The 19,838-nt window shown below is 39.8% G+C and overlaps 1 protein-coding gene across 6 annotated transcripts in view; it reads right to left on the bottom strand.

Annotated features, from left to right (window-relative positions):
• LOC132811374 (band 4.1-like protein 3) overlaps positions 1 to 19,838 on the bottom strand; it is a 183,035-nt gene that overhangs the window by 119,019 nt on the left and 44,178 nt on the right. For all 6 annotated transcript variants that reach the window (XM_060822805.1, XM_060822804.1, XM_060822808.1 and 3 more), the window contains exon 3: positions 16,200 to 16,409. In XM_060822805.1, coding sequence (XP_060678788.1) covers positions 16,200 to 16,409 — 210 coding nt within the window. The remainder of the gene's footprint in view (positions 1 to 16,199; positions 16,410 to 19,838) is intronic.

Raw genomic sequence — 19,838 nt, forward strand, 5'->3', positions numbered from 1 at the left:
AGATCCTCATAACCGGGGAAAATTAATTAATCCCCACAGAAACAGAACTTGATTTATTCCTCTGTCAATGAGTCAAATGAAAAAGATGAAATCATGCAAAGCCTTTCTGAAAACTGTTAGAGATTCCGGAACACCACCTTTGCATGCTGGAACCCAGATTAAACTCAGTCACAGCAAAGTTGAGGCACAAACAAAATATTCCTTTCCCCAAATAATTTCCAGAACAGGGTCTGGCCCCACAACAACCTCACAAAGTACGACATCTCTAAAAATTCAACATTAACTTTCTTCCAGACCAGCCAGAATGGCACTGAGTGTAACAGCAAGCTAGAATTGACCCAATATTATTTCTAGGAGAAAGTGAGGACTGCAGAAGCTGGAGATCAGAGCTGAAAATGTGTTGCTGGAAAAGCACAGCAGGTCAGTCAGCATCAAAGGAGCAGGAGAATCGACGTTTTGGGCATGAGCCCTTCTTCAGGAATCTCATGCCTGAAACGTTCATTCTCCTGCTCCTTGGATGCTGCCTGACCTGCTGCGCTTTTCCAGCAACATATTCTCAGCTCTGATCTCCAGCATCTGCAGTCCTCACTTTCTCCTAGTTGGTTTTAACCTACTGCGAATCCTCTTGCAAGGATGCCTTCCTTGAAGAAGCTCTCTTCCTCCCTCTACAAGGATATCAGTGAGTCCCTCTCTCACTGCACACCCCAGGTCATCTCCTCTGCCCAGAAGCTCTTCAGCCGATATTATCTCTACAACTTTCTATCATTTTAAATACAACACAGATTTAGATATGATATAGGGTGTCACTTTTTTTAAAAACAAAAAGTAGTCATTCACACCACAATGCCACTGAAATAAAGAATTATTGTTAAGCACACCACCAGTTATCTCTCTAATGAGAGTTAAAAATCACACACCAGGTAAGAGTCCAACAGGTTTAATTGAAAGCACTTGCTTTTGGGAGCGCTGCTCCTTCATCAGGTGGTTGAAGGAGTGGTGCTCCGAAAGCTAGTGCTTCCAAATAAACCTGTTAGACTATAACCTGATGTTGTGTGATTTTTAACTTTGTACACCCCAGTCCAACATCAGCATCTCCAAATCATGATTCTAAGGAGAGAACAGCTCTATTGTCCTTGAGGACTATGGCGCCTTTACCTTTCCAGGCCTCAAAGGCAAAGGTGACCTCAAAAACCTTGAGCAACAGACAATGACCAAGAAATATTTTAAATATATGAACAAACTGATTAATTTCTTTTAGTATTTAATTTTTACCTTCCTACCATCAATAATTTATTCAAATAATGAGATGATTCAACTTTCCTTTTTAGGAGGAACAACGTAATTACTAGGAAGAGGCTGGAACTTATTTGAAGAACATAGAGTAAAATGTGTAGGTACCAAATAACAGCAGCCACAGTGATGCAAATACATATTCAGATAAGGCATTTCAAACTGGCCAATGACGAAAGAACAGCTTTCCTAACAAGCAGACAGAACAACTGAACTTGGCATTACATTTACATAGAAATGCTACATTATTTCGTTAACTACAGATCCTATTACTGGAGGTGCCAAACCACAGCACCATTCCATAACACCATCAATTTGAGGTCCATGTACATTAACTGCTAAGCCTCGCATATATCATATCAAACAGCTGCCTGCCTCAAATGGTTTGAAAGAGGCAGCTGGTCGGGAAGTTAGAATCATTTGGCCTGGAGGCCATGGGTCACAACCAGATGGTGATTGAGGAGCTGGGTTTTTGTTTAAGCAAGATAGACTCAAATAAATATTTACAGCACAGCAGGAGGCCAATCAGCCCATCATGTCAACACCGGTCAAAAAGATCTGATGACACGATTTTCCTGTTCTTGGCCCACAACCCTAGAATCTATGTCAATGCAAGTGAATATCTAAATGTTTCAAGAGATTCTGACTCAACCATCCTTTCAGGCAGAGAGCTCCAGACACCCACCACTTTGCAGGTGGAAACATTTCTCAAGTCACTTCTTTTACTTCTATATCTTACGTTAAATATGTGCACCCTGGTTATTGTCCCCTCTACTAACAGAAAACGTGTCTTTCTATCTCCCCTATCTGTGCCTCTCAATATTAAACATTTCTATCAGGTGCCTTCTCAACTTTTGCTGTTCCTATGGAAACATTCTCATTTTTTGCAATCTTTCTTCATAGTTCAGACCCTCCAGCCCAGGTAGTATCCAAGTAAATCTCTTCTGCACCCTCTCTAGGGCAATCACTTCCTACAATGTGGTGACCTGAACCACACAGAGCCAACATAACCTCCTTGCTCTTGTATTCAAAGTCTCAGCTAACGAAGGCAAGTATCCTAAACAGGTGGTTCTGCTACAATATGCGTCTCGACATCACAAAATGGCTATAACGGGATTGATGAATTGTGGATGCTGTTTGGATAATACAAACTTTCTGTTGAATGGGTATAGCAATATTCTAAGCACAAATTTCTATAGAGTAAGATTGCAGTGGGGCAACTGTTGCGTTATAGCAGAATGACCTGTGTGCCTCCTTAAACACCTTATTTAGCTACCCTGTTACTTTCAAGAATTAGTGGATATGCAGATCAATACCTCTCTAAATTTTATTATTTTCACTGGTCTTAATGTTCATAATGTAAAGCATTCCTAAGTGTATTACCTCACACCTTTCTGGGCTGATTACATTTGCCACTGTTCTATCCAGCTCACCAATCTGTTGGTATGTTCTGGCAGTTTATGGCTATCCTTCACAATTTCACATCCAACCAATTTTTGGTATCATCCACAAACTTCTTGATCATACTCCCTACATTTAGATCCTAACCATTATTGTACATCACATAGAGCAAGGTCCTCAACAGTAAGGACTCTGGAAAAAGATTTCCTGACATAGAAACAGCCTGCTACCATCAGCCTCTGCTTCTAGCCTCTTGGCCAATTTTGAATCCAGTGTGACACTTTCTCTTGGAGCCCACAGGCTCCAACTTTCTTGGCCAGTCTTCCATGAGGGAACTCATCAAAAGGCTTGCTACAGTCCACGTAGGCATCAAATGCATTACCTTCATCAATACTCCTGGTTACCTCAAAACATTTTATCAAGTTTGTCGAACACAAACTTCCCCTAACAAACCCATGCTAACTATCCCTAATTAACCCTTCAACTTCAGATATATTTTGCCATTTGAAATTCTTGCAATAACTTCCCCATAACTGACATTACACTGACTGACTCATAATTTCCAGGTCTCTTTTCTAATAATGCGACATTAGCAGCTTTCTGATTCTCTGGCACTTCACCAGTGACCAGAGAGGATCTGAAAGTAGGTGAGCTGCACTTTGGAGAGTCAGTGTGGGCTTGATGGACCGAATGGCCTGCTTCCACACCACAGGGACTCTACGATTCCACAGGGTACAGGATGTGTCAAAATGGGCCGGAGCTCCCCAGGCACATCTCAACTAGAAGCATTATAGACGCTTACTTTTATTTTACCCTGACATTTAAATATAGATCAGAAAATCTTATTCTTGGTAATATCTGACAAACAACTGGAGCTCCCTTCATTCTAAAGTGAAGAGGCGAAGTTTTGAAGTTCAAAATTTAATGAAGTAATTAAGCTGTAATTAATCTTAGCTTAAAATCAAAATTGAGTCACAAGAGATGTAAGAGAAATACCCACCCATTATCCACCTGCTTTCCTGTAATATCATTCCTAATTTTCTTGCAGTCATTCCCTATGGTCTGTCTGCTTTGGAGACCTCTCTGATTTCATGAGTTAGAGGAGAACTGACAATGACAAGTTGCAATAAGACGTCAATGCTTTCCTCTAGAACCTGTGGAAGCACACCTTTACGTCCCCAAACACAGTCACACGTTTCTCAGGCTAGAGAACAGACATTACTCAATGGGGCAGCCATGGTTGACATGCAGAAATTAAAAGGCCATTGTAGCAAATTATTTCATAGGATCGCAAAACTATGGTTTTTTCATGGTCCAAGCAGTTACACTAAAAGACATCAATATTCAGGCACAGCTTAAATTCATATTTACATTAATTTTGAATATTACAGTCTATTTTTAAGTAGTTTTTACTTAAGTGGTTTAAATCACTATCTCACATATTTTACTTAGTCATTGTTGTTTATGTTTTCTTTCTTCATCTTTGCAGAATATAGATTTTTCCTCCTTTCAAACCATCCATGCATCCCTGCTGCTTATTCTCATAACCTTTCATTCTGCCAGTTATTTTAATTGTTGAAATATATTGGCCTAGCAAGGCAGATCAAAAAGACCTGGTTTATTCAGTATTCTCATTACTGAGACTGTAATGATATGCATATATGAATGATACGCATATATGAATGATACTCTGGTACAACTTAGGCAGAAGGTTCATCTTCTGCCAAGAATACAAACATTAACATCCCTGTGGAATACAATGGAGCAGGCAAGTGCCACTATTAAATGGACCTACTAACAAGAGATGGGAATAAATCCATTGAATAGTGAAAGTAGATAGCTTTCATTATCTAAGGTATATATTAGTGATGTAGGTGCTCAGACTGGTACAAGTTCAGTCTAGGCAGATGTCTGCCAAATTACCTTATTTCCTCCCTGTGGAGCCAATGACCTACCTTCACCTCAAGCTCAACTGATAGTCTGAATTAGACATGACATTCACAACCTGAGACAAACCATGCGTTTTCATAAAATTACTGAAAGACTAACATTTATTCAAACCTGCATCTTCTTGTGCAACTTTACTTTCACTAACTATTAAAAACTCTCTATTGCTAATAGTGATTACTAAGCAAATCCATTGGTGGGACTAGATTGGGTTGGGATATCTGGTCGGCATGGATGAGTAGGACCAAAGGGTCTGTTTCCATGCTGTACATCTCTATAACTCTATTGGTGTTTGTACTGGTGGCAAGTGGTTGCTAGTTTGGACTTCAATGAGCCAGAACCCAGTAAAAAAAAAAGTGTTTTAGCTTTAGATCAAGCAGCAAGTTCTCACAATCTATTTCATGGTTGAAGACTGGACTGTCCAAATCTTCACACGTCTTCATCAGTAATTCTTTCACAAAATACAGTGTTAGATGGAAGGTTGAAGTGGAGGGTCAGGTACCGTTGTACAGGAAATTTGGCCTTCAAAGCAGCAGTGTAAATAAATGATAAATAAATACTGCAGCTGCTAAAAATGCAACAAAAAGGATGCATAAAGAGAGGCTAAGTGTGCTATTATTAGACATTGACTCATGCCACTGCCCCAGAAGAAACAATAGTCTCAGGTTTTTTGGTCCTGATACCAACACCAGTTGGGTAAGAGAGCATTAAAGTAATTATCAACAATATAGTTATGATATTATATCATAACAGGCTAAAAGTATTAAGCTAGTCATAATCGATTTTAAACACAGTGACAATAGGGCAGGCATCCACAGCATAGCCATTGAACCATATGGACCTGAGCTCTGGCAATCCAGCTGCCAAAACCCAGATAAGTTCATCCTCTTCATGTTACCCTTACTTGCTACTTTATTTTGTTTGAACCTTGCATGTGTGAACGGTGGAGAAGGAATCTTGTTAGGGTTGCAATCTCACTTCTGTTAAGTCACAAATGAGAACTGCAAAACCTGACGCCAGAGTGTGTCTGTCTGTGTATGTTGTGGGCAGGACACAATGGCAAAAAAGTGTCAGCTTTCCTTTCATGAAAAAGAAAAATACCATCCATACTAGGCCACTCAACTCCTCAGTTTTTCCTCCTTCATTCAAGAATAAATTGGTTAGGCAATAGATTGCTTCACTATCCCAGATCTTTCAATTCCCTTTGTATCTAAAAATCTGTCACTTGAATTCATTCATTGCCTGGGTTCTAAGTGAAGAATTCGAGAAGATTCACAATCCTTTGAATCAAAACATTGACACCCAAGTCCTAAATGACTGACTCCTTATTCCAAGATTGTGACCTTCTAGTTTACATTTCTGAGCCAGGGCAAACACTTGCCCAACTAGCCAAAATTCTGAAGGAATTTGATGTTTCAATGAGAACATCTCTCTCTTCTAAACTCTAGACAATACAGGTTTAGTATTCTCAATTTCTCATCACAGGACAATTTCATTCCACGAACCAGTCCAGCGACCTTTTGTTACACTGCCCCTAAGGTAGCATATCTTTTCTTGAGTAAGGAGAACAAACTATCTACTGTACTCCAGATGTGATCTTACCAAAGCCCAATAGTTGCAATAAGACTTATTTTTATTCTTGTACTTGATTACTTTTGTAATAAGGGTAACAATCATTTGGAGCCATAGCAAGTTATTATCAAAGCAGGTTAATTTAGGATTTATGTACAAAGACTACCAAACATCCCTGAACACCAACATTTCTCAGACTCTCATTTAAAAATGATTATGCTTTTTTCCTTTTCTGCGCCAAAGTGGATAATTTCACATTTTTCCAATTGTTTTCCATCTGCCATGTTCACGTCCATTCATTTAACCCTGCTCAATCTTTTGCAACTTCTTTAAATCCTCCTTGTAGCTTACTAGTTCACCTAACATAACACAGTCAGCCATCCTGAATACATTACCCTCGATCTAAGGCATAAATTGTAAATGGCTGAGTTTCAAGCACATTTTCTTCTGGCACCCGAGTGACATCTCCTGCATTGAAAATTATCTAGTCCTTTCTACTCTCTTCTGTCAATTAATCAGTTCTTATGCCATGCTTTAACCCCCAAATCTCATGAGCCCTCAATTTATCTAATAACATTAAAACCATTGCTTTTTTAAAAATCTAAGTTCTAGATTCCCCTGATTCATATTCTATTTGCAACCTCAAAAACATCCAACAGATTTAAACTTAATTCCATTTTCACAAATCCATTCTGACTACTCAGTCAGATCATTATTCACACAAGCACCCCATTAACACATCCCAAATAATATATTCTTGTGTTTCCCTTACTGCCGATGTCAGACAAAATGAACTTACGGTCCACCTTTTCTCTTATCCCTTCTCCTGAACAATCCAGATAGACTCCACTGTCAGACAGAGTTCTGACGGAGATTGTAGAGGGATTGGTGGTGATTCCGGCATCATTGGAGTCAGGGAGGGTCCCAGAGGACTGGAAAATGGGTAATTAAATGCCCTTGTTTCAGAAGGGAAGGACGCAAAGACAAAAAACGATAGGCCAGTTATCCTTACTTCAGTCCCTGGTAAGATATTAGAGGTTATTAGGGTTGCAGAGTACTCAGAAGAGCATGGTAAAATAGGGTTAAGTCAGCATGGCTTTGTCAAAGAGAAATCATGTCGAACTAATCGAAATCTATTAGAATTCTTTGGAGACAGAATGAATGAGTTAGTTAAAGGAGAGCCAGTGGACATCATCTATTTGGATTTCCAGAAGGCCTTTAACAAGGTGCCACATAGAAGGCTGCTAAATATAACAAGAGCCCGTGGTGTTAAGGGCACAGTACAGGCATTGATTAAATATAAGAGCAGGAATGTATTGCTGAGGTTGGAGGGGGTCCAGAGGAGATTTACAAGAATAATCCCAGGGATAAAAGTCTCAGCAGCTGAGAAGCAATTGAGGACACTGGGTCTGTACTCGATGAAATTTAGAAGGATAAAGAGGATCTGAGTGAAACTTAAGAGGATACTGAAAGGCCTGGATAGAGTGGATGTGGTGATGTTCCCACTAGTAGGAGAAACTAGCAACCGATTACACAGTCTCAGGTAAAGGGATGACCCTTTAGAACAGAGATAAGGAGGGATTTCTTCAGCTGGAGGGTGGTTAATCTGTGGAACTCATTGCTACAGAAGGCTGTGGAGGCCAAGTCATTGAATATATTTAAGACAGAGATAGATAGGTTCTCGATTGGTAAAGGGATTAATTGTTATTGTTGGAAGGCAGTAAAAGATGATTGAGAAACGTATCAGCCATGATCAGCACAGCAGATTCAGTGGGCCAAATTCAGTTTCTATATCTTACAGTCATAATACCAGGGTTTGCTAAATCATCTTACAATCCAAAGGAATTTAGCGAATTCTGGAAGACCAAAACCAATGCATTTAACATATTAGGACTACCTCTCAAGAGTCTGGGGTACAGACCATCAAGCCAAACAGATTTGCCAACTTGACAGTCCATTACTTCCTCATACCTTTTTTACTGAGATCCTTAAATTCTTCATTCTCACTGAATTCTTCTCCTTGCAGACAGCTCTTTTGCACCTTCTACCACAACTTGTTTAATGTCTCTGCCATGATGACTGCTCCTTCACCTATTAGGGACCTCAGCTGGTGTCTTCCTTTTTCAGCATGTGCACAGAAGCGTTTGCACTCAGTTTTTAGATTTCTAGTTTGTTTACTCTTATCTATTTTTCTTCCTAAACAACCATTGTTGGTCATCCCCTTCAGTTCTAAGTTTGTCCCATCGCTCTTTTTGGCAAAATGGCACTGGATGACAATCTGTAACTTTTCATTAGCTATGGTGTGACTCCTTTCCCTGAGAGATATATTTTCATTCATCAAATGCATTTTTGTTGCAAGTTATGAACTAGCTGCTTAAAAACTTGTAATTGGCTATCCACCATCAGACCTCCAAATAAGGTTTCCAGTTAAATTGCATGAGCTTGCACATCAGAGCTAATTTCTTTCCATTGTTCAGATTTAAGACCCTTCTTTTGTCCTTAACTCAGTCAGAGTGTAAAATGCCATCATTTATTACATTTTCAAAACAAAAATATCATATTTGGGTTATTCTTCCCGAGAGACTTCTTGACTACAACGTTAATAAATCTTCTCTCACAGCACATCTGTTGTAAAATGGTCTCTTCCCTTCCTGGTTCCTTGACATACGGCTCTGGGAAACTAGTTTGAATGCATTCCGACAATGTCCTCTACACCTTATTATACTAAAAATTTGGCTTGCCCAGTCTATATCAAGGTAACTCATTAGTACTAGATCACCATTTTTGTCTTTAATCTCCTGCTCTACTTCGACACTTTAACGGGACCTATACATTACTTGCAGCAAACATTATCTGCCCAATAATTTAGATGTAGTTCCATCTAAAATGACCATCTTTTCTCTATGGTTCGAAACATTTCATTTGCAGAATAATTTCACAATGGTCTTTGTTCATTTAAAGGACGTCATTGGGACCACTCTTATGCTAAGTTTATAAATTACCTAGTTACTTAATCTATTGTTACAACTGTGTATTGTTGAATCAAAACACAATGCAATGGTTGCAAATTCAGTGTCATAGCCACCACATTATTGTCATGTGTGATTACTGCTCATTGGTGCAGACATTTTCCATTCATTTGATCAGCCTGAATTTTGAACAAAATGACTTGCGTGAGGACTGATTATTTTCTTCAACTCCATCTGAGTTATTCATTTTCTTTCAATTACATTCTTACCCACTTTCATATCAAGTGATAGTGGAGAACTTGTTCAGATGGCAACAGTGCAATATTTGAAAATATTATGCAGTCAGGATTACGTTTCATTATGAAATAAAGGATATTTTATGCAACACATCTATGGTCAGCGCTTGAGACAATAAATGTTGACTATTTTGAACTGGTTTCTAAATCAGAGTTAGTTTTCACATAAGCTGTGCGATACATTCTGTCTTCCTTAAGGTAATAACTTAAGGTTTTCAGCAGAATCCCACTGAATCCAATCAAAGCTTATCTTGGTGAGAAAAATTGAAAGAAAATTACCAATTTCAGTAGTATCTCATATCATCAGAATTTAATTCAGGTAAAGGAAGTCGCTGTCACCAATAAAACTCTGAAATCATTCTACACAGCAGCTCAGAACTCGAAAATGGGACACAGCTAAATCATTTCAACAGATTCCAGAGGTTCTGGTTCACAAGGCAAATCTCAACACACAGAGTAACTTTTAAAATGTAGAAAACTAGTAAGCAGCAACAAATGCAGCCAATGTATCACTTCATCATCTACATTAGAAAATAATGATTGATTTCAGTAGAATGGTACAATGCATTAATTTGAATAAAATGAAATGTTTCATACCGCAAATGATTATCACATTATTTGCATGTAATCTTAAAACTAAAACCTCCTTTCGGTATACTGTACACTCCCAAATGCTTTCAGAAATCCCATCATTTAATAATTTGGAGAAGCTGGTGTTGGACCGGGGTGTACAAAGTTAAAAATCACACAACACCAGGTTACAGTCCAACAGGTTGGACTGTTTGGGCGGCACGGTGGCACAGTGGTTAGCACTGCTGTCTCACAGCGCCTGAGACCCGGGTTCAATTCCCAACTCAGGCGACTGACTGTGGAGTTTGCACGTTCTCCCCGTGTCTGCGTGGGTTTCCTCCGGGTGCTCCGGTTTCCTCCCACAGTCCAAAGATGTGCGGGTCAGGTGAATTGGCCATGCTAAATTGCCCGTAGTGTTAGGTAAGGGGTTAATGTAGGGGTATGGGTGGGTTGCGCTTCGGCGGGTCGGTGTGGACTTGTTGGGCCGAAGGGCCTGTTTCTACACTGTAAGTAATCTAAAAAAAAAGGTTTATTTGGAAGCGTGAGCTTTCGGAGTGCTGAAAGCTAGAGCTTCCAAATAAACTAGTTGGACTATAATGTGGTGTTGTGTGATTTTTAACTTTGCACATCATTTAACAGGTCATCTTTATCTATTCAACCATCATAACTGCAATATTTAGACATTGCACTAACAGGCAGCACAGTGGCTCAGTGGTGAGCAAACTGTCTTACAGTGCCTGTGATCCAGGAAAGATTCCAGCCTCGGGCACCTGTCTGTGTCAAGTTTGCACATCGTCCCAATGTCTGCCTGGGTTTCCCCTGTATGCTCCTTCTGCAGTCCAAAAGATGTGCAATTTGATGGACTGGCCATTCTAAGTTGTCCGTTGTTTCCAGGGATGGGAAGGTTAGGCGAGTTAGCCATGGTTTATACAGGGATTGGGTAGGGGTGTGAGAATAGGTGGAGTGCTCTTCCGTGAGTCATTGTGTAGGGATTCTATAATTAATGGGCATCACGGTGGCACAGTGGTTAGCACTGCTGCCTCACAGCGCCAGAGACCCGGGTTCAATTCCCGACTCAGGCAACTGACTGTGTGGAGTTTGCACGTTCTCCCCGTGTCTGCGTGGGTTTTCTCCGGGTGCTCCGGTTTCCTCCCACAGTCCAAAGATGTGCAGGTCAGGTGAATTGGCCATGCTAAATTGCCCGTAGTGTTAGTTAAAGGGGTAAATGTGGGGAATGGGTGGGTTGCGCTTCGGCGGGTCGGTGAGGACTTGTTGGGCCGAAGGGCCTGTTTCCACACTGTAAGTAATCTAATCTAATCTAATGAATAACATAGACCTCGACTATTTTCTCTAGTGAGATTTGTGAAATGGTTTTCCAATAATTTAAAAAGTGAATTGCAATTATTCATTGTATAAATGAAAAGTAAACAACAAATTACATATTTTGAAGACCTAGACTGTGTAAAATATTTTTTAAATATACAGCTGTTAGGATACTCAAGTCAGCATTGTTTCAAAGGCAGTACACATATCAGAGTCAAAAAGGCAGGGTTCAATCCTCATGTGAAGTATACATGTCTAATCTTGCACAAAGGAGCTGGGTCGTGGTAATAATGCTATTATTTAAGTGAGAAGTTAAAATGAGGTGCTATTTGTCCTTTCAGATGGTTGTAATAAGGTTATAGAGTCATAGAGATGTACGGCACAAGAACAGACCCTTTGATCCAACTCGCCCACGTCGACCAGATATCCCAACCCAATCTAGTCCCACCTGCCAGCACCTGGCCCATATCCCTCCAAACCCTTCATATTCATATACCCAATCTCGTTTCCTTTTAAATGTTGCAATTGTACCAGACTCCACCACTTCCTCTGGCAGCTTACTCCATACATTTACCACCCTCTGCATGAAAACGTTGCCTGTTAGGTCCATTTTATATCTTTCCCCTCTCACTCTAAACCTATGCCCTCTAGTTCTGGACTCTTCTGCACCAGGGAAAAGACTTTGTCTATTTATCCTATTCATGCCCCTCATGATTTTATAAACCTCTATACGGTCAACCCTCAGCCTCCGATGCTCCAGGGAAAACAGCCCCAGCCTGTTAAGCCTCTCCCTATAGCTCAAATCCTCCAACCCTGGCAACATCCTTGAAAATCTTTTCTGAACCCTTTCAAGTTTCACAACATCCTTCTGATAGGAAGGAGACCAGAATTACATGCAGTATTCCAATAATGATCTAACCAATGTCCTGTAAAGCTGCAACATGATCTCCCCACTCCTGTACTCAGTACTCTGTCCAATAAAGGAAAGCATACCAAACGCCTTCTTCACTATCCTATCTACCTGGGACTCCACTTTCAAGGAGCTATGAATCTGCACTCCAAGATCTCTTTGTTCAGCAACACTTCCTAGGACCTTAACATTAAAGGTGTATAAGTCCTGATAAGATTTGATTTTTCAAAATGTAGCACCTCACATTTATCTGAATTAAACTCCATCTGCCACTCCTCAACCCATTGGCCCATTTGATCAAGATCACGTTGTAATCTGAGGTAACCCTCTTCACTGTCCACTACACCTCCAATTTTGGTGTCATCTGCAAACTTACTAACTACACCTTTTATGCTAACATCCAAATTATTCACAGCTAACATAAAAGGGAAAGCAACTCATATAACAGGGAAAAAAAAACACTAACATAAAAGGGAATTCTCAAAGTCTGCAAGAGGCATATAAACCGTTAGCAAGTGGTTAAAGGAAGAGTAGGGCCAATCAGAGACCAAAAGGGGGATTTACAGGTGCAGGTAGGGGCATAACTGACGTATTAAATTAATACTTTGCAGCTGATTTTACAGAAGACAATGCTGCCTAGATCATGGTGACAGAGGAAGAAACTCTGTCACTAGAATGGATCAAAATTAATAAAGGAACAAGTCTTGGATTGAATGTTGGCACTTAAAGTTAACAAGGCAGCAGGAAGGGATGAGTTGAATCCATGGATTTGAAAGATGGAGTGAGGATAGAAACCTGCAGAGGTACTGCCCATAATATGTTCTGGACTTTAGGGAGGCACAAGACGACCAGGCATTTGCCAACATTTCAGTATTATTCAGAAAAGCTTGTCAGGCCAATCCCAGCAATTACAGACCAGCTAAACTTCAGCAGTGGAAAACCTTTTGGAAAGAATTGTTTGGGATAGAGTGAGTAGTCACATGGAGAAACGAGGTTTATTAGAAGAATCAGCATGGAGGTCTAAAGGGGAAATAGTGTTTAATTATCTCGGTGTTTTGAAAGGTTATGGAAAAGGTTGACAAGGATAACACCTATGTTGTTGTATACATGGATTTCCAGAAGGCAGGTGATACAGTGCCTCACAACAAACCTAAAGAAAGTTGTCAGTCATGGTGCAATAGGGACAGTGACAATGTGGATACAAAATTAGCTGAGTGATAAAAAAGGGAGAGTAATGGCCAATGAATATTTTTTAGGCTGGACAAAGTTTTGTAGTGGAGTTCCCCAGAGAATGGTTTTGGGACACTTAATTTTCTTGATAGAAATGAATGATCTGGATCTTGGCGTGCAGGGGACAATTTCCAAGTTTGCAAATGACACTAAACTTGGAAGAATTGTAAGCTAGGAGGAGGGAAGTGTACAAGTCCAAAAAGAACTTGCCAAGTTGCTGGAGTGAATGGAGAGTTGGCAGACAAGGTTCAATGCAAATTAGTGTGAGGTGATGCACTTTGGTAGTGAGAAAAGTTGAAAGACAACACAAAATAGGCACACAATTCTCAAAGGGACTGTAGCAGCAGAGGGACCTAGGTCTATGGGTGCTGAGATTACTGAAAGTGGCAGGACTGAGATCACTGACGGTGACAGGACAGGTGGAGAGATCAGTAAGTAAAGTGTAGTGTTCTCGGTTTTACTAGTCTGGATATACAAGAGCAAGATAGTAATGTTGAACATATGCAAGACAAGTGTTAGACCTCAGATGGTATACTGTGAATTGTTGCAGGAGCCACGTTATAAAGATGTGAATAAATTGGAGAGATTGCAGATGCAATTTACTAGAGTGGTTCCAGGTTATGAGCTGAGGCATAGAGATAGACTGAAGTAGTAGGGATCATTTTACCTGGACAGAAGGGAGCAAAGAAGAGATCAGATTGAGATTTTCACCATGACAAACAGGCAGAGCACAGTGAAGTCAAGAATGAGAAACAAGAACAACAGTGCAAAGGTTAAAACTCAATGCAAACAAAGCAAAGGTGATTTGTTTTCCCACAGAGCTCGCAGTTAGAGTTTGGAATGCAACATGTGAAATGCAGAGGAGATAGGCTCAGCTGAGACATTTAAGAGAATGTTTTATTGGATAATAATTGTGTGCAGGGTTATGGGAATAAGCAGGGGATAGTACAATCAGATTATATAAGATAGCTTGTGTAGGCATGATGAGCCAAAAGGCCTCTGTCTGCACCAAAATACTTATGTGAATTCTGTGCAATTTGATGATGAGCTCAAGGATACCCCTGCTGTCATGGCCATATGCAATCCTTAAACAACAATGATTATTTTTCATTTATCTGAATGAAATTTGTGGAACCTTGCTGTTTTCAAAGTGATCACTGTATTTCCCCACATTACAACAGTGATTGCATTGTTGAGTGCTTGAGATATTCAAATGCCATGAAAAGACACCATACAAATTAAGTACACAGTATAAAAATTATATGAAGTGCCATGCTATTTACAAAGGCTTCATTTTTGATCTGGAAAGCTGACATGGCTCATTTAATTAGATGCAACACAATCTCTGAATCTCTGCCAATTTGCTGAAAGAGTTAGCAGAAGTCCTGATAAATCCTATTTCACTGGTTGTGTTGTGACTCCTATCGAAAATTCCAAGTGTGGGAATCTAGAGTTTCCTTCACACTCATTCACCCATTTCAGGTGTTCACCATGTCAACTCAGGCACCAGTGGCAGAGCTTATGGTCCCATACAGGTAATTGTTTCCTTATTTACAGGGGAGGTACTAGCTGTGGTCAGAGTTTTACACTGACTGTTTCAAACTACCTCAGTGGTCGGGGTCTGGCAGAGAAAGAGGAAGCAGCGGAATTGTAAAGTAAGTGAATAATAAAAAAAAATTGATTAATTCAAGGATATAAAAATAATTCAAAAGAACCTCTGACCGCTGCACAGTTAAAACTCATATTCTTTACCATAACACAAATTACCCGCTGGCTTAAACAACTAAAATCATAACTTGACACTATTTTACAGGATTTGCACATTTCAAGAGAAAATGATGTTGACATTTTATGCAAACTTGCTCTTTTAACCACTGATATGGTAAAATATTTCATCTCTAATGAGAACACTACATATATAACATTCAGCCATTTACACATTTTAATGTCTCATTTGTCTCCTGTAGATTTCCCACTCTCAATCATCCTTCTCAGCACATTTATAAATACCATAGAACGTCATTTAAAAAAAAATACTGATTGCTCACAGATTTGGCTTGAGGTTTAGTATTTTACACAGCACCCATCAAAGCACCAGCTGTCATTCACCTTACAAAAAATTATTCCCAGTGCCACATTAGTATCCCCAAGTAAATTGTTAAAGTTGTTGTAATTTGCACATTTACCAGTTTGTGTCAGTCACATTTTCAAACCATCTTTTAAACTTGCTCACTAAAAGCAGCTGAAGAACTTTGGAAAAAAACTGTTGGATGTTGCACTGTGGAACTTTTTAACAAAATATCCAATTGATAGTCTGAAACAAGTTAAACGAATAACCGCAGTAAATGTTAACTACAGAACTTTGATTATCTGGCATTCAATTATCCAAATTTCAGATTATCCGAACAAGATTGCAAGGTCCCGATGCATTGCTAAGCTGTGTTATCTGACAAAATACTCCTCACCCATGTCACTCGGATAATCGAGGTTCCTCTGTATTTCCATATATAGCTTTCTGGAAAGTACATACTCAGAAGGGAGAGAATTCAGAAGGAGTTATTAACCAGCACCTGATTAGTGGAGTTGAAATGCCAATCAGCCATGACTGAATGGCAGAGTGGACTCGATGGGCCGAATGGCCTTACTTCCACTCCTATGTCTTATGGTCTTATGGTCTTATAGTCTTCTTACCTCAACCTCACACGTGTGTTCCGAGCCATCCAGGAGGGTCACTTTGCACAGCATGTTCTTTGGCTTTTTTACAACTTTGAGAGGAGATTTCGATAACTTGCTGGAAGAGGATTTCTGGGAGAGTTTGTCGTCTTCAACTTGCTGGTCGTCCTGTTGATCCACAGTAACTTTACCAGAAGCTCCGTCTGCCTCCTTTTCCCGTTCACCAATCTAATGACAGCCTCAAACGATTAGTCTCATTAGAACATATTCCACTTCACAGTTTAAACTTTACTACAAGAAGAATACAACATAGTTTTAACTTCAGCTTACGTTTAACTGTTTAAAAAAAATCCTCTCAGCAGTTAGTTCTTAATGTGACATTTTAATGGCATATGATTTTGTATTAAAATTTACAAATTTTGTTCCAAAGAGGTTCTTCCAGTAGAATCATGGAAGTGTAAGCACAGATACTGACCACCATGTGATCACTGTGCATACTCCAGCACTTTGCTAGAAAATCTCAAATTAACTCCACCATCCTACTCTTCCCCATGACTCACCATCTTGCTGCATTTCAAGTGCCATCCACTATTCCCTTAAAAGATGACGTCTCTCTTTATTAACTTAGTGACAAGTTTAAATCGAGAAACTCGTGTTCCTGATTATATAATACGAGGATAAGCCTTTCTGTTCTTGAGCAATTAAAACCATTCAATTTAAAAGCTTCCCACTGATTAAACTACATTTCATAATTTGAGACACTTGGACAGCCCGTTTACTATTGATTGTGTAGATGATGCTGAGGGGTATGTACTTTTCAGACGTGTCATGTCCCACCTCACCACCGTCCTTTACTGTAAATTTAATGATTGAACGTCAAATGGCTTTCGACTTCACTCCGGTGCTATCGGGCGGTTTAGTGCACCCACCCAAGCAGGAGCAAATCGTTCAACTTGGCCAGGGAAACTCAGGAGTCAATAGCTGGCTGAGAATCAGTAAAGCAACAATGAGGTCAGCTGAGACATTTAACTCAACTAGAATTCAAACCCAGCACATGCACTGTGCCAAAACGATTTCCTTCCCTGCCATATCATTCCACTATCCTTAATATTTTTCTTGCCCACCTTTCTCCAGTGAATGCAATTCCAGCCTCAAAAGACCCCATGAAGTCTCATAAGTCAAGTTAAAAGTGGCCAAAGAAACCTACTGCTGATTAATACCAATGATCTCATCGCCTGTGTGATGCATCAGTGCATCTCTACATTGAACAGCAATTGCAAGAAGCTGGGAGACATATCAGTGGAAGAGATTTTAATGTTCAATGCCTATGTTGGTGGAGTCCTCAGATGCTGAAGCAGCCCATGTCCAAATGCAACAAGACCTGGCCAATATGCAAGTTTGGACCGACAAGTGGAAAGTAACACTTGTGCCTGACAAGTGCCAGACAATGAACATCACCAAGAGGAGAGAATCTAACTATTTTCTCTGGACATTCAAAGGCATTACCATCACTGAATCCTCCACTATCAACATCCTGGGATGACCATTGACCAGAAACCAGCCAAATAAATGCTGTGGCTATAAGAGCCAGTCAAAAGTCATGAATCATGTAGCAAGTAACTCACTCCCTGACTCCCCAAAGCCAGGAGAAGGCAAAGTCAGGGGTATGATGGAATCCTCCCCACTCGACTGCAACAACACCCATGTAGCTTGACACCACTCAGGATAAAGCAGCCTGCTTGACTGGCACTACATCTACAAACATACATTCCATTCACCACTGATGCACTTGGCAATAGTGTGTGTAGTGTCTACAAGATGCATTGAAGTATCAAGAATCCTTCAACAGCAGTTTCCAAATCAGTGACCTTTACCAGCTGGAAGGACAAGAGCAGGAGATGTATAAGAACACCATCATTTGCAAATTCTCCTCTAAAGCATAAATCAACCTGTTGTTTCTTCACAATCACTGGGTCAAAATCCAGGAGCTCTCCCTAACAGCACTTTGTGTACCTATACGCAAGCTCTTCAAGAATGCCATACCCATCACCCTCAAGGGCAATTAGGGATAGGCAATAAATGGTAGCCTAGCCAGCAGTGCCCACCTACTTTTAATGAATATTAAAAACTGTAGCATTGTACCAACTCATTTTGCCACATTTCTAAACTGGATGAAAGTGTTTGCCAAATGCTATTGTGATGTCAGTGAATTTCAATATTGTACTCAAATTCAATCTCATGCAAACAAAAATAGATCTGATATTGATCAATTTCAGCCCTCTTTCAAGCAAAACAACATGCATTGTCAATGTATAAGCCTTGACTGTTTGTTAACCAACCTGTGTTTCATTTTTTACATTTTGTCTGTATACCTCAGTTTGGAACTTGCTTGTATGGCACTTCATTCAACATTTCTGCAAGTTTACAGGCACCACACTCAATGCATTCCTTTTATCTAGCTCATTCATTTCCCAAAAAAAAACACAATTTTAATTGAAAATGCTGATTTTTGTCTGCAGAACTATGAAATGACACAAATGAATTGTATATCTGCAGCCAGTTCAGAACAAAATGTAGTTTTAACCTGAGCCTCAAGTCTCAAGATAGAAAGTGGACATAAGATAAATTCCAAAAGAGGGGAAGGTTGATTTAGGATAGTTCCATATGTGTTATGACTTCAGTTTCAGAGGTAACCCAATATTCATAATGAACTAAATTCAGCATTCTGATCAGAGTGCAATAAAAACAGTGCTACCAGCCAGTGAAAAAAGCATTTCACTTCCTCAGATTGGCACTGTCCTGGAGAATAACTTGAGGGTTTTGTTCGATGGACCAATCGAGCACATTATCAAGGCAAAATCTGCTAGGGTTTCAGGATTCAAGTGTGCAGCCAGTTTATTCCACACTCCCCCAAATACTAATGATGTGCCAGTTGGGAACTGATCCAGGGAGCTCTGCACATGTCATCACTTCTGTACAAATCTTCACTCAGTAATGGAAATGCAATTTGTTGCCATGGACCGCTCAAAATATAACAATGGTTTTCCCAGATGCAAAGTGCTCTGTAACTCTCTCAGTCTTTGACCGCAGCCTTTACTGAAGAGACAGCAACTGACAAGGATAAATCTTGAGGAGGGTAGGATCAACTAAATGGATGCAAGCTTCAATACCATGTTAAAATCTTATTTAAATTAGGCTAACCTAAAAGAATCAGTTGTGCTCCATAAGCTTTGATTTTCTTTTAAACTCAAAAATGAGAGATTGTCTGAGCAAAATCCATTTCCAGCTAAGTTAAACACTCCTATCAGACAGTTCCTTGCTTTAATGATTTTCAACCAGCTACCAATCTTTGTATTTCCTCATCCAGTTGGAAAGATGGCTATCCCTCTAATGGAGGTGTACATCAACCAAGCCACAAATGTTACTAATGGGATGAAATCTACAATCCCACTAGCTGTTTGGGTGCGAGCGTTTATAATACAAGAAGGTGCTGCAGTGAGATACAAGATCAATTAAAGATATTTAATTTCTTATAACATGGTCTACACATGATCGAAAAATAAATGGGGAATACAAATTAGGAAACAAAACAACATTTAACAGTGCATTACAGCCGTTCTTATCCACCTTCTGGAGGTTTCATCGCCTGCAATAACT

The sequence above is a fragment of the Hemiscyllium ocellatum genome, chromosome 4, assembly GCF_020745735.1.
Source record: "Hemiscyllium ocellatum isolate sHemOce1 chromosome 4, sHemOce1.pat.X.cur, whole genome shotgun sequence".
Taxonomy (NCBI): domain Eukaryota; kingdom Metazoa; phylum Chordata; class Chondrichthyes; order Orectolobiformes; family Hemiscylliidae; genus Hemiscyllium; species Hemiscyllium ocellatum.